Here is a 17643-nt window from a genome sequence, read left to right on the forward strand (position 1 = left end):
ATCGTGTGGTCTAATCCTCATGTAGACATTTTTGGTACCTCAGTTTGACCCATTCTGTGGACAGGCTAAAACTCCCGGTAAGTAACATCTTTTGAACGCCTTTCTCAAGGATGCTGGCCTTTTCTTTTCCTATATACTCAATTCTTTCCACTTACCTCTAACATTAATTTCAAGAAGCAGACAGAATGTTCCTTGGTCCTGAATCATAATACAAACACAGTACCCATCCTTGTAAAATTATCACATGGCCTTATCCTCATTATACAGAATTCTTAAAATTACTCCCTCTTCTGTTATTTCACCTTCTTACTGAACTGAAACAAACTATTTCATTAGACCATTAGACACATCTCATGGAAAGTGATTTGTTGCATACACCAAATACTTATTTATACAAGGTTCATGTCCCATCAATATTTATTAAAAGTCAAAATGCTATTCTTCTTAATTTTCATATCCCCATTTATGTCATGTATTTCATTTAGTTCTTTGCTAATCCTATACTACGAAGTTTTCCCATTTATTACATAGCTTTATGATTAATTTGAAAAGTAAAATTTAGATTCCCTATACTGTTATTATTTTGTAATACTAAGGGAAGCATTTCATTAGTTTCTAATTTTAAAGCCCTTGCAGTTTAGTTCACTCTGTAAAATTCTACTGAAACCTGTTGTCCTTAACAATTTTCTGTAGGGGACAGCTGTTAACACTGTTTGCAAACACCTAAATGTCATCCCAAGGAAGAAAGAGCTTTCTGCTTCTATTATAAAGGGACACATTTTCTAACAGAGCAACCCTGGAAATTGAGAATTACCGAGTCAAGTGCAAATTCCCCCAAAGGCAGAGATCTTTGGCCTCTGCAGAAGGTCCCACTTCTTCCCGCTCCGCCCCGCCCTTTCCTCCCTCCGTTCCCCGCCGCCGCCCAGGGCGCTCGCTGGAAGGGCGGGTGGAGGGTAGGGCGACAGCTGACTCCCGGGCCGAGTGCTCGCGTCCTCCCACCTTCCAGGCGCCGAATTGACCATCCCCAGACAAGAGAGGTGACAGCCGCGGACCTCTATACGCTTCCCGTCGCCGGGAGCCCGCGCGGACCATGTTTTCCAGCTTGGGGAGGTGGAGCGCCAGCGGCTCCTACCAGCGGCTCCCCCGAGGCCCCGAGGCGCAGGTAAAGATTCCCGGTGGAGGTGCGGGAGGCGGGACGGTTTTCTGGCCAATCTGGCGGCGAGGGGAAGCGGGGAGAGCTGATTGTCCAGACCCTGAAACGCGAACTGGTGTCTTAGATCCCTGTTTTTGTCGTAATCACACAGGGACAGCACAGATTCAGACGCGCACGCACACACACAGACACACACACAGTCGGGAGAGCTGAGATCAGACCCCAGGATGGTGTGAAACTTCAGCCAGCGCGATCTCAGTCAAGGTGGCTGCTGGAAGAGAAAGCAGCATCTTTGAAGGTCTAAGTGACTCCACTGTTTGCAAACAGAAGCAAATATTTGAGAAAGGAATGAATGGACCTGACTTCTGCTGAAGGAGTAGAGGTTGGGATGGGACTCTAAAACCAGTGATAGAGCCTGTTAAAACCACAGGAGAGATCTGGGATAACTAAACTCTGTGTGTCAACTGACATGGTGTTGGGACACTGAGGCCTGGGGCAAATCCAAAAACTGCAGACATTTGACTGTGCCTTGCTACCCTCCCCCCTGGCCCCCATAACACGTGCTCCTTTCACAATAGAAGTCATGTGCTAAGGCAGTGGTACAAGGAAATGAAACCTGCAGTTGTGTATCAGGAGCAATTTCCCTAATAAAAATTCTCTTTGTTTTACTTCTCATCACCTCACAAGACCGGGTCTTAGATCTAGCCCTTAACACATGTAGTTCTGTAGTACTAAAAAGGAAAAAAAAAAAAAGATTTCAGATTCAGATTTCAGAGGACCTTGTTCTAATCCTGGCTTTTGTTATTAACTCCAAGTGTCAAATGAATATGACAGCTATTCTTCTGATTACATATGAAACTATAAATTTCTTTAAAAGTAAAGCAAATTTTATTTAAATCTATAAAATATAGGCGTTGAATAAGTCCCTTAAAAATGTGCAAGCGCTCCACCAGGACAATATACCTATTTTATTTTAGACGTAGAAGGCTTAATCAGGCACACTGGTTTAACTGATCATTAGTCTAACCACAGAGGTGGCCAAAGGCAGTGAATTACAAATAGGTGGGGTGGGAAATTATAAAACTCAAACAATTCCCTCACCCCCAATTCTAGTGGATTCTTCCTCTAAGATTCCAACAATGTTTATTTCCTTGACTATTACTCAACCTCAATAGCTTTATGGACCAAGAATCCATTTGGGCAAGATTGAAAATACTCATTTTCTATTTGTTACTTCTATGATGCCAAGTTAAAAAAAAATTGATGGCTTCAAAGCATGTTGAAAACCTTGTATGATTACATTTCATTGCTGAGACTTTATATTTTTGACATAATAGATCTCAGATAAAAATCCCAACCTGACCTGTAAGCCAAGAACTTGACCTTCTGATTGAATTTCTAGGGCTGGCATAGTGACCCATGAATAGAAAACCTCTAAAAATTTTTATTGGCAGTGATTAACATTCATTCATTCATATATTCATTCATCTAGAACATGTTATGAGCTGGGCCCTGGAAATATAAATGTAGATCAAACATAGCTTCTGTCCTCCAGAGAAACTAAGTCTAGCAGGAGAGAAGTACCTGTAGGCAAATGATTGGATAGTCAGGTAAGAGTGAGGGTAAATTCAGAGAGGGCAGATCTGAAGAGCCTTTAAACTATGTTAACACAGAACAAGAATCTGAGCATTGGAGGTTGGGATGGAGGAGAGGAATCACCAAAGGCAATAAATCCTACAGAGGATTGGACCACAAGTAAGATGTAGCCAGGAGACGTGAAGTACAAGGAAGTGGACAAGAAGAAAGGTGTTTCTAAGCAGCAGCAAACAGCAACAGTGTGTAACAGGTAGAGCTGAGGGTGTAGAATTATGACTGGAAAATAGAATGAATTTACTGGATCCAATCCAGTGTCTTATACTTCTCAGTTGGAGGACTTTGGGCAAGTATTTTTAAACTCTAGGCCTTAGTTTCCTCTTCTATAAAATGGGGATGACAAAAATAGTCCCACCACAAAGACATGTTATATTTAATAATATACTTTTAGTACAGTATCTGGCGCAGAATAAGTGATTAAGAAACATAAGTTCCTTTTGCTTTCTAGATGTTTTCCCTTCTCCGTGAGCCTGTACAGACACTTTCCCATAACTTCCTTCACGATTCCCAGGACCCTCCTTTAATACCCACAAGGAAAGCACCTGAAGTTAGGGATTATGAGGTATTGTTAACTGTAGCAATCACACCACATCCTCAGGAGGCTGCATCTCAAGGTTGAACCCAAAGAAGATTGAGAGCAACACATTTCACTAAATCCTGGACCCAAGCTATGCTGTGGGCTAAACTTTCTGCTCCTCCATCATAATTCAGAAATAACAGGACCACCATTCAAATGAAAATTGCCCATAAGTCATTAATATTAAGGTGTGTTTATGGGATGCCTACTATATGCCCAGTGGTAGATAAGTACAAAGATAATAAAATAGCTTAGAAAACAAAGGCCTGTAGTGGGCCTGGGGAGATGAAAAAAATGAGAAATCATTTGGTGTCAGTTACATCTGCAGAGGAAGTGCTGTCAGAGTGAGAATAGGTGAGTTAGAAGGATTGCAAAATGGTCAATGGAGAAGATGGGAGTAAATTAGAACATTGGAAGATACTGTCAGAATTGTCATATCCTGGTTTTTAACATAGATGTTGCTTTGCAGCAATATATCAATAAGAAACTCAGTGAGACCCATGTTATGAATTCAGTAATTATTTATTGAGAAGTCATTTATACATTCTTGGTGCTTGGTAAGGCTTAATTACATTTACCAGATATTTTACCTGCCTGCCATTTCTTCTGGGACGTAAATATGCTTGGAATTCACTGTAATAAATTCAGCATAAGATGCCTGACCCAAATTTAAGGAGGCTATTTACCAGAGGGCTCAAAGAGCCTCGTATAAGATGCTTTCACATGGAAAATGGGCCTAGAGCAAATATTAAGTCAAATACCCAGTTCTTGACCTGCTAAAGTAACCTTATCTAGTAGCTTTGCAAGACTTTGGCCCTGAAAACGACAACCTTTTTTATTTAGCTAATGATTCTCTGGACCAGCTAGATCATGTCCTTGTTTGGGTTAGCTTGGCTGATCTCTGCTGAGCTCTCTCAGCATGTGCTATCGTCTGGAGAGTTGGCTGGTGGCTGGATAATGTAGGACCTATTTCCTCATATGTCTGGCAGTTTTCAAGCTGTTGGCCAGGATGACCAGATGAGAACCTTGGTTCTCCTCCATGTGGTCTCTCATCCTCCAGGAGGTTAGCTGGGTCTCAGTCATGTGGTTCACTCAGGGTTCCAAGCATAGCAAGCCTCTTGAAGCTTAGAGTTGGAGTTCTCTTAATGTCACTCCTGTTGCATTCTCATAATCAAAACAAGAAGCAATGCCAGCCCAGATTCAAGGAGTGGAAAATAGAGTCTGTCTCTTGATGGGAAAAGCTGCAAAGAATTTGTAGCCGTTTGTAGTCAGACACAGAAATATATGTATTTTGGATGAGAATACAATCTTCACATTGGTGGCCAGTTATCAAATTGGCAACTCCCTGTAAAATAAAATGTGGCTTCCAGGTTGATCAGAGAGTTTTCAGAACATTTTCCCCACTGATATATGCATTGATACTTATTTTCCAAATAATATGTTTGGTAACAAAAGTTATGACAATTTTATAGTTCACATGTTTGAGTGGTTATTTGGGGCCATCACGTGATAAATGTTTTACGTTTGTCACAGCATTTACTTCTTGAAACAATCATATAAGGATGGATACCAATTTGCTAAATTAGAGTTTACCCTTGAACAACACAGAGGTTAAGGGTGCCAAGCCTCATCAAAGTTGAAAATTCACATGTAACATATAGTCGGCTTTCCATATATGCTGTTCCTCCCCATCCAAAGTTCCTCATCCACAGATTCAAACAACCCCTGATTGTGTAGTACTTACTATTGAAAGCAATCCAAATGTTCAAATCCATGCAGTTCAAACTCATGTTGTTCAAGGGTCAACTCTATGTGTGTGTGTGTGTATACACACACACATATATATTTCTTCAAAGATTTAGAGTATACCGTTTGCTATAACTAAGAGAACAGATTTGGAGTATTATGTTTTCTCCTCTATAGTCGGGACATTTTACTGTACAGGATGAAACACTGTTTCACTTATTACTTCTAGAATCAGAATTTTAAAAAATGTGGTAAACACTTTTTCAATATGAAATCAGAACTGGATTAGAGAGGATCAATGCAAAAATTGTTAAATATGGGACAATTTCTGAGAATGAAATTTAATATTGTGATTAGTTTAACTTTTTAAAAGACACAAATTGATGCTGACCTTAAAAATGTAAAATTATGACTTTTGAGATCTTCCCTTTTAAACCCCTCCTCTTTCGGTTGAACTCATCAGGTCAATGGGAAGAATTTTATGGAAATATTATAACCTCCCCAAATAATATGCAATAGTGATAAATATATAATTGTGTGTATGTTTATACATTTATACAAATTATGTAATTAAACACATACAGAAGTTAGTAAACCAAATGCCTGTTATAGTCTATTATTTTTCTATTTTTCAGAAGAAAGCCAAAACTGTTTTTAATTTAGCAATTAAAATGTTTTAAATTTAGCTTATACATATATGTAAGCTAAATTATGTGTGTATATATGTATTCATATACATAAGCATATGCATACATATATACACAGTCATATAAATTCAAGGAGCTATGTATATATATATGTATGTGTGTGTATATATTTATATAGAGAGAGAGGAAGTAATGGGAATTTTAGAAATAATTTTCCTTTTCTACATGGTTTCTTGCTATGTAAGCAGTTGTAATGTTGGGAGAAATCTTAAAATTTTTCTAGTGCAACCACTGTCCAAGAATATCTTAATTGTATTCCTTAAAGATTATGATATCAACGTAGCTGAAACATAAATGATTTCACGTCTACTCTTCCACTTGCTGACAAAGATATTTCAAATGTAAAATAAAGACATTTTCTTCATACAATAGCTGTTTTATATATATATATATTGTTTTGTTTTGTTTTGTTTTTTAGAAATGCAGTCCAGAGAAAAGTGCTTCATTCTTCAGTAAGATGACCTATTCCTGGTTTAGCAGGTAGGAATTTTACTAATTTATCTGTAGTATACCACACTGAGGAAGATTCCAAGAGAAATGACACCTACATGTTATTCCTTTAATCTAAGCATGAATATTTTTACAAAATAACTTTGTAAAGCTTTTCTTCTCATATTATTTATTACAAAAACAATCACATATAGTAACATACTAAATAGTTCCACAGATAAGACTACTAATACTCCTGTAATAAGGCTGCCCCTTTATAGGATTTGTATCCCTGTTAGCACTAGGGAAGGGCAAAAAAAAAAAAGAGTATATATATATATATCTCCATCAAATATGTTACCCACTTTATACATTTTATTTCATTTAATTCTCCCCTATGTCCTATGAGATAGGCTTTAACAGATGAGAAAATCTGAGGCTCAGGAAGAGGAAGTAACTTGTCCATTGATACCCATGTAGGAGCACACTGACCTGATGTTAGAAGTCAGTTTTTTTGAGTTCATGTTTCACACTTTTGTTTGTTTGTTTGTTTGTTCGTTTCATTATTCTACTCTTTACTGGAAATGCTCTCATATACTTATGTATACTACTATTAAAACACACAATCATTTTTGTAAGACATATAATGTGATTCTTCTCATAGAGTAATTCATCTATAATGTGTGATGAAGGCTTTAACACAAGAATTACATCATATTAAATGAGAAGAGTTGATTTTTTTTCTAATTTTATAAATTCAGAAGCTTTCTTTAGAAATGTATTTATTTTCCCCACAGAAATTTTATGATAATATGAAACTAAGTTTATCATCTTAATGCTTCTTTTTTTTTTTTTTTTTTGCGGTACGCAGGCCTGTCACTGTTGCGGCCTCTCCTGCCGCAGAGCACAGGCTCCGGACGCGCAGGCCGGAGGCCCACAGGCCCAGCCGCTCCGCGGCATGCGGGATCCTCCCGGACCGAGGCACGAACCCGCGTCCCCTGCATCGGCACGCGGACTCCCAACCACTGTGCCACCAGGGAAGCCCCATCTTAATGCTTCTTGATCTTTAGTTGGTAGAAACAAAATTGCCCAATTTGATCTACAAATATGTTCTCTAGAGTAGCCGAATAGTGTAAAAGAAAAGTTTGGTTGTATACTAGATACCCTACATTATGCTGACTTTTAAAAATGCAGACATAAGTGACCTAGATCCTGTCTTCCAGGAATTCATAGTAGAATTAGAAAGATTAAGAAGTACAGTATCAATTACCCAAAAAAGCAAAAGGTAGTATAAACATGATGGAGAAACAATTTTCAGGAGTGTCATCTAACCAAGTTTGCACAGTTTGGGAATGTTTCACAAGTGATTAATGGTTTAACCCAACATTTAAAAGGTGTAGGGGTGAGCCACGTGGCATTCCAAGTTGAGCAGATACCATATGCAAACCACAGAGGCAGAGGAGAACTGACCCTTCCACATTGCAGAGTGTTGGTGTGGCAAGCCATCAAGCTGGAAGGACAGATCAGAAAGAGTTCTCTAGGACATCCTGAAGATAGTGGGAAGCCAGGGAAGGATTTTCAATAGAGAGTGACATACTATTTGCACTTTAGAAAAATCACTTTGCAATTCTGTGGATATGATATGTAGGAGATGAAAATGGAGACGGAGAGCAAGGTTAAAAGGCTCTTTGGGTATCCTGGTAGATTTATGGTTACCATCTGAATTGCGGTAATGGTAATGATGAAGAGGAAGGAACAGATTCAAGAGCTATTTAAGAGAGAGAGTTGGCTGGTTGAGGAAATTGAGGAACTGGGAAAAGTCTTGAATAAATCTCAATTTCTGGCTCAGCTAACTGAGAGGATTAGGTGTTGTAAAAAATTTTGTGAATTCGGTTTGGGGAAGTTTCAATTTCCGGTGCCTGACTCATTCCCATAAAAAATATCTACGGAAAAGTAGCTCTCAGACCTATGGATGTGAATTTGAGGGTCAATGACCATAGATCAGTAGTTGAAGCCATGAGCATGATTGAGATCATCGAGAAGGAGAGCCTATTGAATAGGATGAACAAACAGTACATTGGGAATTCTCAGTATTTAAACAGTGAGAGGAGGGGGAATCTACAAAGGAAGCTAAGTACTCAGAATATGAGAGACAAACCAAAGAAAACATGTGATTGCAAGCTAGGGAAACAGTCAAAAAAGGAGAAATACAAAGTGACCAATAGGGCTAAATACTGAAAAGGAGTAAATTGAAATAAGAGCTGAGTATATTCTCCATTGTAAAGATGATTGGTGATTTTTATGAAAGCTGTTGAAGTAGAGAACTGGTATACTTGATGAGCAAATAATTGGGCAGAAGAGGTTGAATTATGATAAGAATTCCAAGTTATACAAATCTAGGAATCACTTAGAGGATGGCAAAAATTTTACACCTATATGCTACATTAAGTTATGCACTAGAAAAAAATAAAGATTAAATATAAATGTAAATGTGGACTATTTACAGTTAACGATTTTGATTTTTCAAATTTGTGTATGTGTAGATATGTTTTCCAAACCTGAGTTCTGTCTCATCCATGAATTGAGAGAAAGAGTGATGTCTACACTGGCTTTAAAAATTTCAGACTGTCATTTTTTTGGTGGGGGGAGCGCGGATTTTTCTTTCCATTTTATTTTCATGCTTTGCCTTTTAAAAAAAATCACTGAGGGGCTTCCCTGGTGGCGCAGTGGTTGACAGTCCATCTGCCGAGGCAGGGAACACGGGTTCGTGCCCCGGTCCGGGAAGATCCCACATGCCGCGGAATGGCTGGGCCCGTGAGCCATGGCCGCTGAGCCTGCACATCTGGAGCCTGTGCTCCGCAAACGGGAGAGGCCACAACAGTGAGAGGCCCACGTAACACACACACACACACACACACAAATCACTGACATTGCCCTTGTCAGATTCCATACACAGTTTTGTATCCTGCTTTTCAAATATACCATTATAATAACTTTTTTCTTTCTTTTTTAAATTAATTTTTATTAGAGTATAGTTGCTTTGCAATGTTGTGTTAGTTTCTAATGTATAGCAAAGTGAATCAGCTGTACGTTTACATATATCCCCTCTTTTTTGGATTTCCTTCCCATTTAGGTCACCACAGAGCACTGAGTAGAGTTCCCTGTGCTATACAGTTGGTTCTCATTAGTTACCTGTTTTATACATAGTTATCAGAGTGTCATTTTTAAGTCACAGACTATCACAGAATGTGAAAGACGCAAATAATTTTAAGTAAATGTACTTTAAAACTTTTATATCAAGTTATAAAAACTATGTGCATTTATATTAAACATTACAAACACCATTTTAGGAGGCCTAAAGGAAAAAGCTGAAATGAAATGTAATAAACAAGATAAAACATAGCAAAATTTAAAATATGGCAACCCAATAGCTTGAAGTCCATATCTTAGATCAAATAGGCAATAAGCTATAATTTTTGAATATCACATTTATTTTCTGTTTAAATTTAACATCTCAGCACTAGATAGGAGATATTTTCATGGCATGCCATTATCTGAAACTATCATTGGCGTTAATCTAATGTGGTTTCTTATCTGGTGATCAAACAATTGCAGCTGAAACATAGCTATTGTTCAAGAGAATGTCTCTTTGAAGACAGTGGTTAATTGTGTTCTCAGATCTGTTCTTTGAGTTACAGAATGAAGTCAGAAATTATTTCCTAGGCCAAATTCAAGCTCCCATAATTATATGAATAGTTCAATTAAAATGTACTCAGATGATACAAACAATTAGCAAATTATATGCTTATGAGCCTTAATCCCTAAGGCAGTAGCTGTCTAGATCATGTTGATGATCAAGTAATTATGAAGGCTTTATTAGCAAATATAATCTGTCATCAGTGTATAATAATCATGGTCATAGAATAATCCCCCTGACATACATGGAAAAATCTAGTTAAAGTTCTTATAGGTCACAGTTGAATAATAATTTTAACCAGGGATACACTATTCAATCTGTCCTACCTTTTGCTCACATATTAATAAAACTTGTACATTTCCTAACTTTGTCCTATACTATGATTTTTGTACAGACTGTCTTGCCTTTTCCCATTACACAATCACCCCTTTCCAGAAATGTTTAAAAATGTAATTAGCGGGCTTCCCTGGTGGCGCAGTGGTTGAGAGTCCGCCTGCGATGCAGGGGACACGGGTTCGTGCCGCGGTCCGGGAAGATCCCACGTGCCGCAGAGTGGCTGGGCCCGTAAGCCATGGCCGCTGAGCCTGCGTGTCCGGAGCCGGTGCTCCGCAAAGGGAGAGGCCACAACACTGAGAGGTCCGCGAACCCAAAAAAAAAAAAAAAAAAGTAATTAGCAATAATGAAAATGATGATGTTACTGTATTATCTATACTTTCCAAGTATTCAATTATTACTCATCTACAAAATTTACTTTTCGTCTCATCCTCCTACCCAACTGCCACTGGTTTACTACCTTTAACATCAGTTGGATGAGATACTTATGCACACTTGTTAATGTTAAATATGCTCAAAATTCTCTCTAATGTAACAAAATTGAATGCAGAGTAGAAATATTACACTTAATGACACTGTCTGCCTTTGGTTAAGTTAGCACTGGTGTATATCACATTTACAAACCTGTGGCCAGTCCCTAGAGTTCCTGCTGTTTAACCACCTGTAAAAATGGAAAATTAATATTGCTCTGCATGCTGTAGAGAGTTGTGAGTATCAAAGTAGTTTAAGTGAATGTCCTTTGAAAAGAAATATCAATCTAAAAAACACAAGGTGAATGTAAGTACCTTTATTATTGCTTTAGGACTAAAGTCCACAAGTTTGTGGGACCTGGTGCATGCTCCGTTTCACTCATTGGGAGGGTCAACTATTGGTCCTAGTTGCTTCCCCAAAGCTACTTCATCAATTGATTTAAAGAAACACCACTTCCTCTTTTCCTAGATGCTTATGTGTAAAAGTTAGACCAGAAGAGAGCAAAAGAGGTGGAAGAAGCACACACATGGCAAAAGGGAAGTCACAGCCGAACCCAAATACACCACAATCAATTCGGCTTAAGTGTCACTTTTAGATGCTGCATTATTTGGAGACAGCATGAAAGCCAGGGGTCACTTATCCCCGTGAACCAAAACCGCTGAGTTTTGCACGGTTCTAACTCAAAATGCTGAAGCAGTAAATGTTATTAAAAATGCTTTTGTGAAAATCAATGCAGTCTTATTTTGAAAATGAATATTTATTTTGTGGAACAGAATAGAAGGACTTAATATGACATAAAAGTAGTTTATTGCTTAATATGTTTTTAAAAGTGCACTGAAGGAAATTGTCCAGCATATTGAACCAACAGAGGCATGATTATGGAAGGTCCTTTCTTAGTACATTTAAGCCTTTTTGTTAATTATGAATTGTAATATGATATTAGACAGTGTAATAAAAGTAAAATTGAATCCAGTGGAGACCGGTTACCACAGGGTTTAAATCCATCCGAGGGTCAATCAATTCAGATTGTTCAGTAACAATGACAATGAAAGCAGTTCCAATTTGGAGTAGTGTAATACTTTGTTATGGTCTCTTGGACTAATATACTTTGTAATGGAAAAAACTGAAGCTATAGAGTCAGAAGGCCTGGGTTTAAATGGTAGTTTAATTTCTTATTGAATCAGTCATGTCATCAAGCTTGAAACTGAGTATATCTGAACTATATTACTTAGCAGTGTGTTTGGCTTCAGGTAACAGAATAGTCAAATAATAATAGCTTAAATAGATATGTATTTATTTTCTTATGTTATTGGGTAGTTCACCAGCAGGGAATAGGCTGGTGAACTACCTCAGAAATGTTATCAAGGACCCAGGCTTTTTCTATCTTTCCACCCTCCATTTCTAGTATTCGGCTTTTCACCCATGGTGGCAAAGATGGCTTCTCCATCTCAGACCATTATGTCTTCAGTACAGGGAGGAAGGAGGAAGGTGCAGGAAAAGGAAGGCAAGCATTTTCTCCTTGTGAAGTTTTGTGTCTTTTTTTTTTTTTTGGGCCATGCGGCCCGGCTTGCGGGATCTCAGTTCCCCCACCAGGGATTGAACCCGGGTCACGGCAGTGAGAGTGTGGACTCCTAACCACTAGGCCACCAGGGAACTCCCTGTTTTGTGTTTTCTTTTGAAAAAGAAAGTTCTCCTCAGTAGACTTTTGTTTAGATTTCCTTAGCCGTAACTGAGTTATATTATTTAATGCTAAGCAAAAAAGTAATGAGATTACCAGGACTGATTTAGGCCAATCATAGATCATAACTCTGTGGCTGGAATAAGCACTTACTCTGAGTTCAAGAGATTTTCAAATGAATAAATATCAAATTCCAGTTTGTAGGAAGAGTTGAGGCAGAAGGGATGGGTGTAAGGTAAATACAAATCATTGTCTGCCACAATAACGTTCGTGGTATAACTAGACCATGCACCTTTGTTTGCCTGGGAAAATCTCAGCTTAGACCCATTGTTTTTGCATAATGACTCACCATGTACTCTGGGGCAAGCTTTTTGAATGGAGGAAAGTACTGAGAGGCTGGCAGTATCTTGCCGTACTTCTTAAGGCATCAGCTCCAAAATGGCTCTGTGATATTGACTCATATGCTATGGATCAAAGTAAGTCATATGGCCAAGGCCTAAGTTTGTGGGGCAGATACAGCTACTCCACTTGGACATTCTGTAAAGTCAAGTGTCAAAGGGTATATATAGTCCCAGCAGAGGATGGATCCATTTCTCTTCTGATACAAGCCTAAAAAGCAAATATGGGTTTTGGCATGAATACCTTACTGTGAAAGTTAGCTATTTAAATTTCAGTAAGGGAGGTAGGGTAGGTGGGTGTCTCCAGTATGAGATGAGTAAATGAAGTTAGTGTTTCACTGAATAATTGGATATCTAAACAGCCCTGTTAAAAGCTACAAAGGATTATTATACATTATTGAACTCCAGGATAGAGTTGTATGATTTTTCAAACACACTCTCTCGTCATTCCAACCTGATCAATAAAATAATTTATAAATCAAGAAGTCAAGCTGATGTGTGCAAAATTAGTTTTAACTTCATTATTGATTTTGCTGAATTGTTTACCTTGCTCTTTCATTTTTAGAATAATTATTTTAGGCTATAAAAAACCTTTGGAAAGAGAGGATCTTTTCGAACTAAATGAAAGTGATTCCTCCTATATTGTGTGTCCCATGTTTGAAAAACAATGGAGGAAGGAAGTTCTAAAGAATCAAGAGAGGCAAAAAGTAAAGGTAATTAATTATTAAATTGTTAGTACTTAACGAAAAAACTAATAAAGCTTGTTCGAAATATGAGGTATCGATATAGAAAATACCTTAAATATGTGAAATAACAAGCCATTTCTATAAGTATAATTGGTTGTTATTGCAGCTAATTTCTGTCATCAAATTATTAAGCATCTCTTCCCTTCAAAGTTCAGGAGCAAATGTGTTGATATGTATATAATTTTTGGCATCTCACCAATATCTTTCCTCATCCATCATGGCAAAGATGGTCTGCATATCTCAGAGAATCATGTCTGTTGGTCAAAGTAAATCATATAGTGGCCAAGGCCAAAGCTTGTGGGGCAGGGATAGGTTCTCCACATGTAGCATGATACACACACACACACACACACACACACATATGAATATATATATAGTCTTTAGACTTCTCAAAAAGAAAATATAATTTGAAGATAAAAACTGTATTATTTAAACAGTTTCAAAACTCACAAAAGGGATAAAATAAAATATTTTTGCACTTATGCCACGTGGTATAAATAATGCCATGTGGTTTGGAGACATACCATACCAATGATATGGGCCATATTTTCAAGTTTAGCTGAATTTATTTTTTTGTTGTTGCTTTACTATCTTTGGAGTGCAATACTAATTTTATGGTTAGTTTATATATATTTTATATATTAGTTCTGTTCCCTTTTCACATTGTTTTTATTTTCTTTAATTATGTAGTCATCTTTTCATAAAGAGGCACATACCAGGAAACCATCTCTGCTCCGTGCATTGTGGAACACCTTTAAGTTTGTCCTGATTCAAGTTGCTTTATTCAAAGTGTTTGCTGATGTTCTGTCCTTCACTAGCCCACTCATAATGAAGTAAGTTGAAGTCTTGTTTTTTCTTCTTCCCACAGGAAAATGATAAGCAAATCATTCACTAAAAAAGAGTGAGATAGGTCCCAATTACAAATTTTATTTAGAATACAGGCAGTCTATTACGTTTGCCTGTGATATGAATGTGAATTATGATACTATAGTGAGTAATTACTGAAACCTACCATGTACTAAGCACTGTTCTAAAAATCTTTATATTAATTATCTTATTTAATCTTTACAACAATCCTATGATGTAGGAAGTAGTATTGTACCCACTATCACAATGCAGAAACAAAGAATTTCTAGTACTTTGCCTAAGACCATACAGCTAGAAAATGCCAGAGTTACAATTCAAATCTAGGAAATCTGGCTTGAGTATATGTTTAGAAAATGAAAGGACACATACCTCTATTTTTCTTAGCTGTGGACTTTTGGGAATTGAAATTTATCAGCCAAGGTAATAATATATAAATATATATAAATATATATGTATGTGTATATATTTATGTGTACACATAGAGAGAAAAAAATGAAAGAATTTCTATAATATTTCTATAGTATCTATATGCAAGGATTCACAGGCAGACATTAAAATCGAGTCCTTGACTATAGGCTAACTTTTTCAAGGGGACATTTCCATACTTCTGCCTGTCGTATGAAGGAAACACAAGGAAACTTTTTTTTATGAACTAATAATTATACTTTTTGTTTTGAATAAGTTTTCAAGTTGGAGTTTTTAAGAACAATTTAATTCATGAAAATAGAGTTAATCCCGAGTTGCCTGGATCCCAAATAATATTCAGGCACATATTTATCCAATATTTATTAAGCACCTACTACATGCCAAACTGTTCTAAGTAGACCATGGGGATAGAGCAAAAATCAAAAAGTCCCTGCTCCGATGACACTTAGAAGGGAGAGATAAATACTAAACAAATGAATAAATATAAATTGTATTAAGAAATAGTCAGTGCTAAGGAAAGCAAAGTGCGGCAAGGCAATAGGGTAGAGAATACCAGTCTGGGGAACTGGAAGTTGTTTTTTTCTGTGAGGTGATTAGGGAGGACATTTGTTATAAGGTGAAATTTGAACAAAGTTCTGAAGGAAGTTAGGGAGGAAGCCGAGACCATATCTATTGCATGGCTAAAGCCCTGAGGCAGCAGCGTGCTTGGTGTCTTTGAGGACCCTTAGAAGGCAAGTGAGGCTGGAGCAGGGAAGCTGAGAGGTCAGAAAAGGAAAGTGATAAGACTGAGGTCAGAAAGATTTGGGGGCTGGAAAAGATTTTGAAGGGCCTTATGGAACGTGATATATTAGAAGGGAAACCTTTGAGAGATTTTGAGCGTAGAATGATATGATTAGACTTCAGTTTTACAGGAATCACTCTAGCTGCTGCACAGAGAATAAAGTAGAGCAAGAGTGGAAGAAGGAACAGCTAAGATAATCCAGGCAAAAGTCAATGATGGCTTCAACTAGGTTGTAGCAATGAAGGTGATACGTGGTCAGCTTCTGGCTTTATTTTAAAGGTAGAGTCAACATAATGCACTGATAGATTGAACGTACGTTGAGAGAGGAAGAAAGGAGTCAAGGATGGCTTCCGAGTTTCTGTTAAATCACAAGGTCAATGAGTTACCGTTTATGGAAGGTATGGAAGGCTCAGGAAAGAGTCAAGTAGGGAGTGGAATTTGCTAAATGTGAAATATGTATTAGCCATTCTGCAGAAAAGAATTAAAATAGCAGACCTGACTGCTGTCCTTTGGAAGGCCTGTTTATAGGGCTGGCCTTTGGCTGGCAGTTGGAACTTGAACTTCAGGAGGGTTCCCACCACCTTAACTGATAGGAGTGGTTCAGTATCTCCAGACTGTTCATACAGTCAACATGGTCCATGCTGAATACCTGCTTTCCTTCCGAGAGTCTGGAATTTGGGCGTGTGTTAGGAAAAGTGTGCCCTGGATGCTGAGTCTTTAAAGGGCTTCCCTGGTGGACAACATTTCACATATTTGCCACAACTAGCTGCTGGGAGAATTAAGAGAGTTCTCTGTGACTCTACTGAGAGAGGACTTTTTGAAGCTTGTACCTGTTTTCCCCTAGACTTCACCCCATTCACCTTTTCTCTTTGTTAATTTTGTTTTGCATCCTTTCACCATAATAATTAATACTCGTGGATATGACTATATGTTGAGTCCTAAAAGTTGTTCTAATGAATCATTTAACGAGGGAGTGGTCTTGGGGATCCCTGACAGACATTTAGGTAAAAAGTTTGAATGAGCAATCGTCTACATAAGTTTGGAGTTAGGAAAGATATAGGCTAGAGTGATAAATGTGGGAACTGTTCCAAATTAGACTAGGTATATCAAGCTATGTTCTGGATGAGCTCACCTTAGTTACAGTGAAGGGAAGTAAAGATGTCCACACAAAAAATCACAAGCTTTTTCAGTGTGTAGAGGTGGTGAAGACAGGGAAATCCATCAAAAGATAGTGAGAAGGAGTGGCTGGAACAGAGAGAGGAGAACCGAAAGAGAATGGTGTTAAGGAATCCAAGGGCAGAAGCTGTTTTATTGCTGTCAGAAAACTGTTTCTGTTGTTTTTACCCCAGAGTCTCTATTTGGTTCCCTTGTCTATAGACATATAAGCCAAATGTCTCCTGGATTAACTGTCCCCTCCTCCCACAGACAAGATAACAGATGTCTCATTCCCCCTGCCTCTGCCCCTCACCTCTGAATATTCCAGTTATTTTTAAGTAGTTACCACTGAGTAATTACCATTCACCTATGACCAGAAGTCCATCTATCAGAGATGCATTGGCCAGCATCTTCTCTCCTGCCCTGTTCTGGTGATCTATTGCTGCAAAATTAGCCACTTCAAAACTAAGTGGTATAAAACAACCATGATTTTATTATGTGCATGATTTTGTGGACCAGGGCTTCAGAGAGAGATTGTTTTTCTCTGCTCCACAATGACTGGGGAATTCACTGAGTAGCTTGAAGAGTTGAGATAGTTGTAGCAGCTCCAATAGAGACATACATCTGGGAACTTGGACCTAGCTGTTGGCTGAGTGATACCTTGATTCTTTTCTGCATCTGCTGGTACCAGAATGTGAAGATGGCTTCTAAACTTATATGCCTGATGCCTGGGCTAGGATGGCTGGAAATGGTCATCTCTCTTTCCCTCTTTTTCTCTCTCTCCACAGCTTCTCTGAATGGTTAGCTTAAGCATTGAGGTCTCTGG

The 17643-nt window shown here is 38.0% G+C and overlaps 1 protein-coding gene across 1 annotated transcript in view; it reads left to right on the plus strand.

Annotated features, from left to right (window-relative positions):
• The first annotated feature begins 796 nt into the window (after positions 1-796).
• Positions 797-17643, plus strand: part of LOC101328856 (multidrug resistance-associated protein 1-like) — a 77989-nt gene continuing 61142 nt past the window's right edge. The window contains exons 1-4 of the mRNA XM_019923341.3: positions 797-1162; positions 6255-6316; positions 13408-13555; positions 14279-14421. Of these exons, the coding sequence (XP_019778900.2) occupies positions 1091-1162; positions 6255-6316; positions 13408-13555; positions 14279-14421 (425 nt within the window). The 5' untranslated portion in view covers positions 797-1090. The remainder of the gene's footprint in view (positions 1163-6254; positions 6317-13407; positions 13556-14278; positions 14422-17643) is intronic.

The sequence above is a fragment of the Tursiops truncatus genome, chromosome 4 (genome assembly GCF_011762595.2).
Source record: "Tursiops truncatus isolate mTurTru1 chromosome 4, mTurTru1.mat.Y, whole genome shotgun sequence".
NCBI classification, from domain to species: domain Eukaryota; kingdom Metazoa; phylum Chordata; class Mammalia; order Artiodactyla; family Delphinidae; genus Tursiops; species Tursiops truncatus.